The sequence below is a fragment of the Pogoniulus pusillus genome, chromosome 25, assembly GCF_015220805.1.
Source record: "Pogoniulus pusillus isolate bPogPus1 chromosome 25, bPogPus1.pri, whole genome shotgun sequence".
Classification (NCBI taxonomy): domain Eukaryota; kingdom Metazoa; phylum Chordata; class Aves; order Piciformes; family Lybiidae; genus Pogoniulus; species Pogoniulus pusillus.
This window is the reverse complement of record NC_087288.1, coordinates 15,710,097-15,722,241: the sequence shown is the minus strand read 5'-3', so window position 1 is coordinate 15,722,241 and position 12,145 is coordinate 15,710,097. Positions and strand designations below refer to the sequence as shown.

General features: G+C 43.2%; 1 protein-coding gene across 7 annotated transcripts in view; it reads right to left on the bottom strand.

Annotated features, from left to right (window-relative positions):
- The window catches only part of MARK1 (microtubule affinity regulating kinase 1), a 61,565-nt gene extending 51,003 nt beyond the window's left edge, over positions 1–10,562 (bottom strand). For 3 of the 7 annotated variants that reach the window (XM_064164552.1, XM_064164551.1, XM_064164550.1), the window contains exon 1: positions 10,105–10,562. In XM_064164552.1, the coding sequence (XP_064020622.1) occupies positions 10,105–10,155 (51 nt within the window). In that variant the 5' untranslated portion in view covers positions 10,156–10,562. The remainder of the gene's footprint in view (positions 1–10,104) is intronic. The other 4 variants (XM_064164545.1, XM_064164549.1, XM_064164548.1 and 1 more) reach the window with 3 other exon arrangements.
- Between the last annotated feature and the right edge of the window lie 1,583 nt (positions 10,563–12,145).

The window sequence follows — 12,145 nt, the reverse complement described above, 5'->3', positions numbered from 1 at the left end:
CCCAAATGCCTTAAAAGAATTCTATTACCTCCAATCAATAGTATCATCTGGAATAGAGACATAAGCAAATACATTACAAAGGTAATCCATTTGTGTAGAACAACCATATCCTCTGTAAGAATTCAATGTAGCACTTCACAGGCCAAGTAATCTTCAGGGCAAAAATAAAGATTCTTCTTCAAGCATGAGATTATCTGAATTTTTGAGCTATGCTTCTGCTTATTTTAAGTAATGACAGAAGCATCTAAGAATTAGAAAGATAACTTACATACAGTTGAAGCCAAGCATGCACTCTCATAAGGAATTTCAGATATTTACTGTTTAAGCACAAGTAATTGACACTGCTGCTACATGTACTGCCATACACCCTACACTTTCCTAACTCTGCAATTCCTGCACACTATGTTACTCCTGTATTAAACTCCTAGTGAGTTTGGAGAAAATCTATAAAGATCAATACAAAATTGTATGTTCTTTCTAAGCAATCATTATAAAGCTTTGGTTACTCTTTGTTGGTATCTGAGAGAAGAAAGCACAGTAACTTTGCTGGGGGGTGAAGGAAATGCAGAGTGAGGAAAATATAGTTAATTCATGAGTAAAGATGTAACAATCCTTTTAGCTAGCAATTTCAGGAAGACCCCCTAAATGAAACGATTCCTTGAAACCCACCTAGAGCAAAGCATTTCTTCACTCCCTTTAGCTTTACAATTCAGATCATTCATATAGGAAAATGATCCTCGAGACTCATACAAAAGGATATTACTTGAAGGATAAACAGGAGCTACAACTACATAGCTTTAGTAAAGCTTTGTATTGGTTTTGTTTATGTCATTAAATGAGCAAAACTGGAAATGATCCCAGAAAGAGTGAGAAGCATAAGGAAGCTGGCAACAAGTATGCAGGCTCAAGCACAAAAGCAAAATGTGATGTTAAAAAAGAGAGGGAGGAAGAACGTGATAAAATAGGAAATTACAGGTATTAAATGGCCAGCAACTTAATGTGGGTAATGGAATCCCAGAAAGATTAATACTGGGAAGTATAAAAGAATAAAGCTGCTGTGATGGCAGGTTACAGACTATCACCAGGTTAAAAATTAAATTGGTCAAATACACAAGGGACTAAGTAAGAACAATGGTCTATTTGGCAATCACATAAGGTCATTGCATAGATAATGTGATATTAATGCATTAACATTTGTGATCTTAATATATTAAAGTTACAGACAGCCTTTTCCCCATTGAAAAAGGAGGCTGCTTGGAGACAAGTAAAGGACACTTCATTTTTCTGTTACTTTCTTAAATATTGGGTTAAGATGGAAAACAACCAGTGGGGAAAGGAGGTAGCCAAGAGGAAAGCTTCCCACAGAGCTGAAAATAGTGTCCCATCACAGTGACTAAGGCTGTGCCTCTCCTTACAAGAGGATGCGTGTTTTACAGCAGCATGAGTAAGGCGTGGGTTCTCCCACAGAAGCACAGCAGAGGCACCACAGGTTTTACCACAAGGTTAGCCTTGGGCAGGCGCCTCTACAGCAAGCACTGCTAATCTATCCAAATCTAATCTATTTCCCCCAACCACATCTGTCTAATGAAGGATATCACTTCTCTCTAACAACCTTGCCTAATTTTGACATTGCTTGAGATTTGAAAATTTATCATGTGCTATTATTACTTTATAATACAAAACCAATTAGACATTGTCACCAGTAGTATCATTATCTGCTCTTGCAAAAGACTGCCATGGGCTATCCAATCACTCTCTATGTTCAGCTATGCAAACACTGATGTACTACACAAGTGCTTTCATCAGAGGTGAAAAAGTTTTGTCCTGCTTGCTATTCAAGCTATCCATACCATAGCTTTCTATGTTTAAAATGCACTTCTGCAGAACAACTGAACGAAGCTCCTTATGTTGTATCAATTTAAATACACTCTAAATGTAGGTCTCATTTTCTGGTTTGGTTAACATTTTTATACTTTTGTGAGATCTACAGGCCACATATTTAAACAAGTATTACTATCCTATTTCTTGTCACCACACCACTTGGGTCATGGTGAACAAGGCAGACACTGATCTGAAGTCACAAAGGTGTCTCATTCTCTCCTCACTGAAACTCAACTATGTTTCTCAGTCCCAGAGAAATCATCAGGATTACAAACAGCCATATCAGGCTATTTTATTCACTGAACAATTGAATAATTCAAAGAATGCGTACTGGGTTGTGGGTTTTTTTGTTTATTTCCCCCCCAAGTGCTTCTTTAGATTCGCTATTACATACTGGAAGTTAAAATAAATTGGCTGAAACGAACTGTAACCAAGTGTCTTCTTTCTGTTACATGGTCAAGCTTTTGAAGAATGCAAGTGTAGACAGATATATTTTTTCCTTCCCCCCCAGCCACCTAGCATTACCGTACTAAGAATGTAGGTTTCTATAACATGCCCTACATTTTTATAAAACGTTGCAAACTTGAAACAGTTTGCACACAAAGGGCCAGAAGTCACTGGTACTGAGCACTCAAATCTTGAACAACTCAGCAGAAGTCTTTACAAAAGTCATCTTGATCATAAGCCATGCTAACCAAACAAGTGGAGTGAAGGTCACTTCTCTCTGACACCCACAGCTTACAACTAAGGTGTCTCACAAGCAGGATAAAGAATTACTTTTTACTGGCTCCACATACAATGGAGTAGAAGAAATTGGATATACACAAATAAGGCATTCATTTCAAGCAGGAAAAAAAAATACTTTTCCCAATGATTTCAATAATGCATAGTTACTGTCCATCAGTTATCCTGGTAGTATGCAGAATTTTAGATTCTGCATTGATGTACAGAAACCCTATGCTTTTGGGTTTTACATAAATACACTTTATTGATCAAACATTACAGCCTAAGCTGCAGCGCTGCTCCACAAGCACGTTCGGTTCACTGCTTTAAAGGTTAATTGTAGCCCAGCTGACTGTGCAGATGCCTTACTATGACTGCAAACATATGTCTCTCAGTTTAAAGTTGGTGTTTTCTCTGAAAGAAATCCCTGACAAAATGCTTATTTACACACAAAAAAACCCAAACACACCACTATTTAAAAAAAACAACAGCCTAACCTTTTTTCAACAGACATCACAGTGTAAAAAGAAGCAGGATTGTAGCAAGAAGTGCTTTCCAATGCTTCTGCCTTAAACCACTTTAACTATTTTACTACAGTAATTATGGCATGCTTGGATGTTTGGTCACTACTTAATAAAAAGAAAAAAAATATTAAACAAGCACAGGGAAACTTGCCTTAAGAACAAGGGCCCTTTTATCCTTCTGGATTTTTTAATCTTAAGATTCACTAGGATGCTCAAAACTGTCCAAGTTGCATCATCACTTATCACATACAGCCATGAAGTCTTGACACTGATCTTGAGATATCAGTAATCCTTTGGTTTCAGGAGGAAAAAAAAAAAGAGGGGGGGGAAACACCCTGATGAAATATAATTGTCCCAATTTAAGGCTCAGTTTAACACTTAGGGAAGATATAAAAAAAATAAGAAAAATTGTTAAACTAGAATGTATAAAAAAAAAAAGGAGAGAAAAATGTAAAGGATTAAGCAGGCTTAGTAGCTGGTGTAGAGAAAGATAATTATTAAAACTCAGATCTAGTAGTATTATATTCATTATACTGAGCAACTGTAAATGTTTTGATGGAATTTTCCTGCTTCCACAGCTGTTTTCAGAAATATTCATCTGTAGAGAACACTTCTTAATTTATCAATACCTGGATGCAAATAAACACTAGAGAAGGAAGACCCAGAAAAACATGGGGAAAAGTGTGCGATTCTGAAATTACAGAAAGAGTAAAAAAAAACACAAACCCACAAAATGCAAGCATTGTGTTTACAACAACAACAAAAAAGAATAGATTGTGTCATGACCACAACACAAATAAGCAAAGTTTGAAGTATGTCACTGTCTGCAGCAACTTACAAGTAGTGTATTGAACCTGAAAGGGAGTATAAAAGGAGGGCTGAAGCTACAAGATTACTATCTTCAGAGATATTAAAGGGAAAGCATTTTCTCATTTCTATCATAGCATATCAAAATCTTTGCTCAAACTTTTCAAGTTACCAGTAGGCCAACTTTTAAGGAATCTGTCTTAGATTTCTAGCACCACATTTATAATAAAATCGTTTCTCTTTTTTTTGCAGGAGAGTTTCTAAATGCATCTGCTCTGCTGGAATACAACGTTTAAAGTTCTCTGTCAAGTAGCAGGTCCACAGTAAATTCTGAGAACAAGAAAAAACACCCTGCAAGTCCAGTTACAAATCAATGATTGAGAACACAGCTTCACAGAAATCACTGTATTTGCACTTCAAATAAAAATGAAATTACTATTTTTCTGTGTTTACTGACATCAAATAGAAGCTTGCAGAGCTCTCTGATGAACAGTAGTAATTGTGAGGGTAGAAAACTTACCATGTTTGTAATAAAAGCATTACTTGCCAAATACAACCAAGTGCCATGGAGAAAAAAAAAACATCTTGCCTTTACTGATGGTTAAAACATTTTAAGTGCAGAGTTAGAAAATTAAAAAAGCCATACTAAAATAAACAGTAGGTCCATGTGATTAGAGAAACATGGTGGTAGTGACCCTGCTGATAACAAGGTTTCATGGAACATAATTTCCTTGTTTTAGTTGAGCAGTTAAGTCCACTGACCATGTAAACAGTTTTCAGAATGCAAATCATGATCTGGACTTATGTTTACCTATGAACTTCAAAAATACCATGAATTATGAAATGAAACAAGCACCATGACCAAACTGCGTTAACTCTTCCTGAACTTTAATACTACAGACTCTTTTACGATGCCCAGAAAAAACACTGCAGTATGAAGCTAGATTTTCACTTGTTTGTTGCAAAATATTTCTCTTTACAGAACAAAGATGAAACTAAATATTTGTATCACTTATTCCCAGCCCAATGATTCATGTGGAAGGTGAACTTCAAAATGGATTGTATACTTCCTAACAAAATGAACCTTGCTCTCTCTGTGCATAATGCTCTAGCTAAACATGTTTCTCTCCACAACACAGAGGCTTGCTCAAGACCTGAACCAAAATAACAGGAAAAGAAAGTGAGCATGGAGAAAATAAATCTTCAAAACAGGATTAGAAGAACATACCCTGCTCTCACCATTCAAGCAAACATACAACCTCATGGTGTATTTACAGTCAATGAAAATAATCTCACAAGGAAAAAAAACACAGGCATTCTCCACTTTGCTAAAGCCCATCTCCTGTGGATAAGAAAGATACAGCTGTACTCTTGAACCCATAAAGCTGAAAAACTAGGCCATTCTTCTGCTTAAGGCACTGAACTAAAGAATTCTTGTTAGATACTTTCTCCCACGCCCCCTCTATCCAAATCAAAACCATGTGTTCTTATAGTGCAAAAGCAAATCCAGAAAAGCAAAACAACAACAACAAAAAACCCCACAAAAGACACCAGAAAATAATTATTCCATGTTTAATTTCTATTATTACCCCAGCCTGACCACTCCATTCCAGCCTTTATTTTTTGCCTTGTACAACTTTTTTTTTGCTTTAAAATGCAGCTATCTTGTGGCCTTTCCTATCAAACCACACCCACTTTAGCTGGCAGCTGAGACATCGTCCTTCCCTCACTAGCCTGCAAATGGGTGTGCATATATCAAAATTATAATTATTTGTATGATAATGAAGAAAAAATCACATGATCATAGGTCACTGTGTTACCCCTCCTTAAAACTCCCTCTGCTGTGACATCTCTTAATCATTCTCATACAGCACTGACTAGGTAAGACGAACCACATTCCTCCTTGACTCTGGCCAGCATTGTCATCCATCACTCCAGCCTTGTTTTTTCCTTCTTCTGCTGTACATATGTAAGACTTCTGTAGTAGAACTAACCAACTTTTACCTGTTTGAGAAGCATAAGGCAAAATAATACCTTAAAGCGTGTGATTCTGTGAAAACTTAGCTATATGGGCAACACTAGAACACAAATAAGCAGCAATACTCTCAAAAATAATACTAATACCTTCAAAAGATTACACTACATGTACTATACAGGGGGGAAAAAAGCCAGACTGAAAGATTCTTACATCAGAAAAAGCAATTCTCACTTTTATTAATGTTAATACAGCACAGAATCAACCAGGTTGGAAGAGACCTCCAGGATCATCCAGTCCAACCTAGCACCCAGCCCTAGCCAGTCAACTAGACCATGGCACTAAGTGCCTCAGCCAGGCTTTGCTTGAACACCTCCAGGGACGGTGACTCCACCACCTCCCTGGGCAGCCCATTCCAATGGCAAATCACTCTCTCTGTGAAGAACTTCCTCCTAACATCCAGCTTATACTTCCCCCATGTAGTATAATAGCCAATTGCTGAATCCCAATCTTTGTTACAGAGTTTCCAAAAAACATTTGGGAGTCTGTTACTGATAATGCCAACTCAACGAAAATTGAAGAGCTAGTCTAGCTCAAAGCATTTGAACCATATCCCTCTCTACTCCAACCTCTGCAGAGAAAGGAAGCTCAGTTCACCTAGCTAACCCCAACATCAAGTATTTCATGGTACTGGAACATCACCTACAACAGCCTAACTAAAATCTACCAAGAGGAAGCTGTAGTTACATGTATAAAATCAAAACAAGGGAAAAAACTAATTCTAAATATTATTCTTAATCCCCACTAGAAAAATTAAGTTGGGCAATAAAATTTCCCCAAGTTTCCCCATAAATCATTCAATAGAAATGTGTTTGACAATCATATTCTGTTTTGTTTCTTTAAACATAGCTTTCATGAAAAAGAAATAACATCTCCAATGCAAAATATTTAGGGACATATGCTACAAAGGTTAAACATAGTACTGGGAGATGTATAAAATAGCAAAAAGGAAAAGAAAAAAAAAGGGTGTGAATGTCTGTAAGGCAGACCTATCAGTTACACACATAGTGACCATTTCACAACCACTGTTTCCCTCCACCTGTTGTTTAGCCATTGTTGATCATTCCAGTACCTTGCTCTCTGATAAGACTTTATCAAGGAATCTGCTGCATGATCTTATCCCTTCTAGGCTATTTTCAATGAGTGCTGTAGGATAGGTGGCACAAAGAATTATGGAAATACACATTCTTTCCATCCATCCCACCAGGAACTCCCATCATTTCCCAAGGAATGCATATTCTTGTAACAGGTGCTATATGCAATTATTACCTTTTTTTTTTTTAAACACAAGATAGAATGAATGCTTTCATACTCAGAAAAACATATATAGGAATTTTACTTATTTTCTATTTTAAAGAGCACTGAAAGCAGCTGCCAAGAAGTGGGGGTGGCAGTGCAGGGTAGTTGCCCATGATTTCATGCCACGGCCTCACACCATGTGCAATGCACAGCTGGACAAGGATGAAGGTTTGTACTCAGAACCATTAATCATCTCTCTTCTGGATAGAGAGCTACAGTCTGTCCCCTTGAGAGTCACACAATGGAGCAACTTCACTGAGATGGCCAGATAAACAAGAAGGAAGAAAAGGGTGCTCTCCTGAATATCACCATTAGCTGCAAAACTTGGGAGAGCTTCACTAACAGACATACTCAGAAACTGGAAACATGCACTGCAAGGCTGGACTTGTTTACCTAACCAAAACCACTTATGCTGCTCCGTAACTCCTTACTCTTTCCAATAACTTCTACTGCTAGTTGCTAGTTCTTACTACCTCCGTTACCCACAGCTTACTAGCTAAACTTTGTGCATCAAGACCCATCAGCGTAAATGCTTTCCCAATCCATTAGTGTTTATTAGCAGGAGGAAGCACATTAAAAGTAAATTAAGAGTCTTGCATCACCCTGACAAAGTCCATTTTAAATCAAGGAATGCTGCTGTTCGGGCAGTCTGTAACAGACCACCTCATCCACTACCCCACATCTGCCACTTGAACATGTCTTACGTAAGTGGGCGGCAAAGAGGGCTTCCCAAGGCTCCCTGATGCGCAGAAGCATCAACCTCCTGAGATCGCTGTTGCAAAACCCAGCAGACACCATTCTAATGGCAACACTAGAATTATTGTGTGCAATTCAGGAACTTATTCCTGCATGGCTCTTTACTGTTTACCTGGCTAGAGGATTACATTCATTAGTGTCAGGTTACAGACCAAGATCTTAAGGAGCAAATGTGCAATTCAGAGTATTCTGATATCCCACATAAACCTAGTTTTTATAGATACCAAACACACTTACTCAAATAATATTTTTTAATCCCTAATTATCTTTAGGTGTCAAAAGAGAGCATTCAGAAGTAGCACAGTATTGTCTAAATGAGATACTAACACTTTAATTGAAGATTTAATTCCATAGAAGTTGATGATGTTTGAGACTATTTCCATTTGCCTTGTGCAAATGTACTTTGCAAGTCTTATGTACTCTGTTGCTAGATAGATGCATAATTATTTCTTATCCCTTCCTGTCTTCTCTCTCTCATCTACATTCCTATATACACGTTTGAAATGGAGACTCCCGAGTAGCAGGTATCACTCAAACCTGGATTTTGTCTTTTAATTAAATCTAGACTTTCATTTTCATCTCAAGGACTTGCTTTCGTTCTGACTCTAATAAAAGGACTCATCAGTCTATGAAGAAGAGTAAGGACAGATCAAATGTGTCTATTTGCCTTAAGCTTTAACTAGTAACCAGGCTAATATTGCTCTGTGAATTAAATTTTCACTGAGTGACTGATACTAATAGCTCATTATAATATCTAGGGGTTGACTTCTTTAACTATATTATTTCATTTCTGTCACCTTTGTCTTCCACATCTTCTTCTTGTATTCACCTCTTGCTTCACAGAATTCAGTAATCTAGTCCACAGACACTGCTGCTTTGGCTTGTACGGTAACAAACATCATGAGCTCCTACTGTTGGCCAGAAGCTTGATAAATTAATGCAAGCAAGAATCTTCTTCAACCCATTTTCACCCCTCAGGCCACCTTCCTGCGTTTCTTACTGACCACTCTCCACCCAAATAGAAGCTGTGCACAATTGCATGCATTAAATTTCACAAAACTCTCTTTTTCACTCCTGCACCTTCTGCCACCTTTCTCAAAGTCAACTAACAATATCTAGCACACATCCCAGTGTACCTCACCTAAGACGGAAAGTTCACACCTCTCAAACTACCGTCTATTTAAACAGCCCCATCAAGCATGCTCTAGGATTTTACAACTGCTCAGAGATACCATCTGTTGTAACCAAGACTGGTTATTTTCTGCGAGAAGACCACCAAAACGGAATACAACATTATACCTCTACTCCATCAAGTCCGGGCGGAGCAGAGGAAGAGTGCAAAGACATTAAAACAGAGCACAAAAAATCAACTTGGGAGGTACCAAGGAAAACACGACAGTCTCAGACACAATACAAAGCAAAACAGAGGATGGAATACAGTAATGGCAATGCAGGGCACCACCTTCGAGATGCAAACCAAACAAAGAACAAGTACGACTGAAGCGCAGAAGGCGAGACAGGGCCGAGTGCCAGACAGTTATAAAGCCCACGAGTGGGTGCTCCCACCCAGGCAGAGAGGTACCCAGCGTGAAGGCAGGGCAGTCCGGCCTGCAATCTGCGGGGACTGGAGGCCTCTCCTCGGCAGGGGCCCGAAGCCAACTGCCTGTGTGCGCCGACAGCCACTGGCTCCAGCCAAGTACATATAAGGACAGCCCGGCCTAGCAACGCGTGGAAGAGGTTGCCCAGCCGCCGCACGGAGCCGCAGCCACCCGCCGACCCTAAGGAAGGCCCGGAACCGCTGGCGGGCTGGCAGTACGTGGAACCCAGCGTGCCGGACCCGCCCCAGCAGCGCCGCATGGAGAAGCCTGAGGCGCGGGCAGACGGTAGTGCAAGCGCGACAGTGGGGAGCTCCCGGCCCGCCGGACGAGTGGGACTGCCGCGGCCCGCCCACCCCTCGGGCACCTGGCCTGGGCGGCAGGACAGGCCGTGCCGCCGCCAGGTGCCAGGGAGAGGCAGCCGTGGAAGGGACAGCACGCTGGGGAAGGGGCGCGGCGGAGGGAGGCCCGGTACGGCACTCACGTTCTCCGTGTCCCTCTCGTTGACGGTGGGCAGCGGCGTCCGAGTGGACATCTTGTGGGCCCCGGCAGCGCCGCGCCCGGCGCTCTGAGGATAAGGCCGCCCGCTCTTCTAGGCCGCGGCGGAGGCCGCCGACTGCCCCCGCCGGCAGCCGGGCGCACACGGCGGGACGCGGGCCTCCTGCCGCGGTTCCGGCCCCGCTAGGAGCCCGGCGCCATGGCCTCGCCAGGCCGATCCTCCGCCTGCCGCACTCCCGCCCGCTTCGCGACCGCTGGGCTCCGTGCAGCACGATCGCCGGCTCCTCCTCCTTCCTCCTGCCCGCTCAGGTGAGCGGCCGGCAGCGCAGGGGGGCCACGGCGCCTCCTCAGCATCCGGCGGCGACACCGACTCCTCCTCCTGCTGCCGCCGCTGCTGCTCCACACTCCCTTCCTCGTCTCTGCCCTGCCCTGCCCTGCCCTCCTCCTCCCCCTCCCCGCCCCGCCGCGCTGGGCCCAGCCCCAACGGCCGGGCTTCACCGCCCCACGCCGCAGGAAGCGCCGGGCGGTGCGGGAGGGTGCAGCGAGCGCAGGCTGGCGGGCAGCCTCTGCCGGCGCCACCCTCCCTCCAGCCGTGGCACCCGTCACGAGTGGCGCCGCGCCGGGCCTAGTCGGGGCGTGAGCCGGCCAGGAGGTCGCGCTGGGCCCGGGCTGAAGTGGATCGGGTCAGGTGTGCTGCTTCGTGAGGGAGGACGAGGGGAGAGTGTATCTGCCAACGGGACCGGGCGCATCCTTCAGCTTTCCGGGACGGGGGTACACTCGAGGAAGCCAGCGGGGGCCGAGGCGGGGCAGTGGCCTGCGAACACCCCAGCCCCCTGCATGAGGGCCGCCGGACGGGAGCCACGGGCGGTGCTGGAGCCCTCTGCAGCTTGGCGGGTGGGTTGCCGCAGGAACTCGCCCGTTCCTAGGAATCGACCTTCGAAAGGGCGATGGGGCAGCCCTGCTCGCTTCCCGCACGGCTCCGAATCCACAAGTGACAGACTTTGTGGAAGCTAGTAAAACCCACTGCCAGGAGCTGCATAAGTCAAGCCGTACATTTCTGCGTCTCAAGCAGCCGCTTTTACCCGCTCGAAGCTTAAATCGCATCAAGATTCTGAGCGATGCGTCTATCGGCTCGTGTCCGACCAGCGCACAGTCCTCGGACGCTTAACCAATGACCTCACATGCTTAAAATTAGAACCACGCACACGTTTCTGCCTTTGAGAAGTTACTAGTGTTTACATGGCAGCAGCTCTTGCTATAAAAACAGCCAGATCCTTCATCTAATTCTAAAAATCATTTTTTTTCCTGCACCAAAACCAAGGGAAAAAACAATGTGCCTGAACTTCCCTTGCCGTAGTCCAACAGGGTTTTGTAACTTAGGCTGGAAGCATCTTCAGAAATGCGGTAAACACAATCGTTGTTCTGAAGGACCTTCATTTAAAAGTTGGACAAGATGATCCTAGAGGTCTCTTCCAACCTGGCATTTTATGATTATGAAAAGTCCTTTGGAAGGCACTCGAGGGGTTGTGTGTCTGTCTCCAGAAGGTCCTTATGTGCTTGTGAAAGGGCATAGCTTGTTACGTGTTACTGATACTCATAGCTTATATATACGTGCACATACATATTTATAGATGACCACACTAAACAAGAGTATATTTAGGTCTACTGTTAGTTCTGGTGTGATACAAGAGAGCAGCCAGGAGGAAAGGGACCTGGGGGTACTGATAGACAGTAAGCTGAAGATGAGCCAGCAGTGTGTCCAGGTGGCCAAGAGAGCCAATGGCATCCTGGCCTGCATCAGGAACAGTGTGGCCAGCAGGACAAGGGAGGTTATTCTGCCCCTGTACTCTGCACTGGTCAGACCACACCTTGAGTACTGTGTCCAGTTCTGGGCCCCTCAATTCAAGAGAGATGTTGAGGTGCTGGAACATGTCCAGAGAAGGGCAACAAAGCTGGTGAGGGGCCTGGAGCACAAATTCTATGAGGAGAGGTTGAGGGAGCTGGGCCTGTTTAGCCTGGAGAAGAGG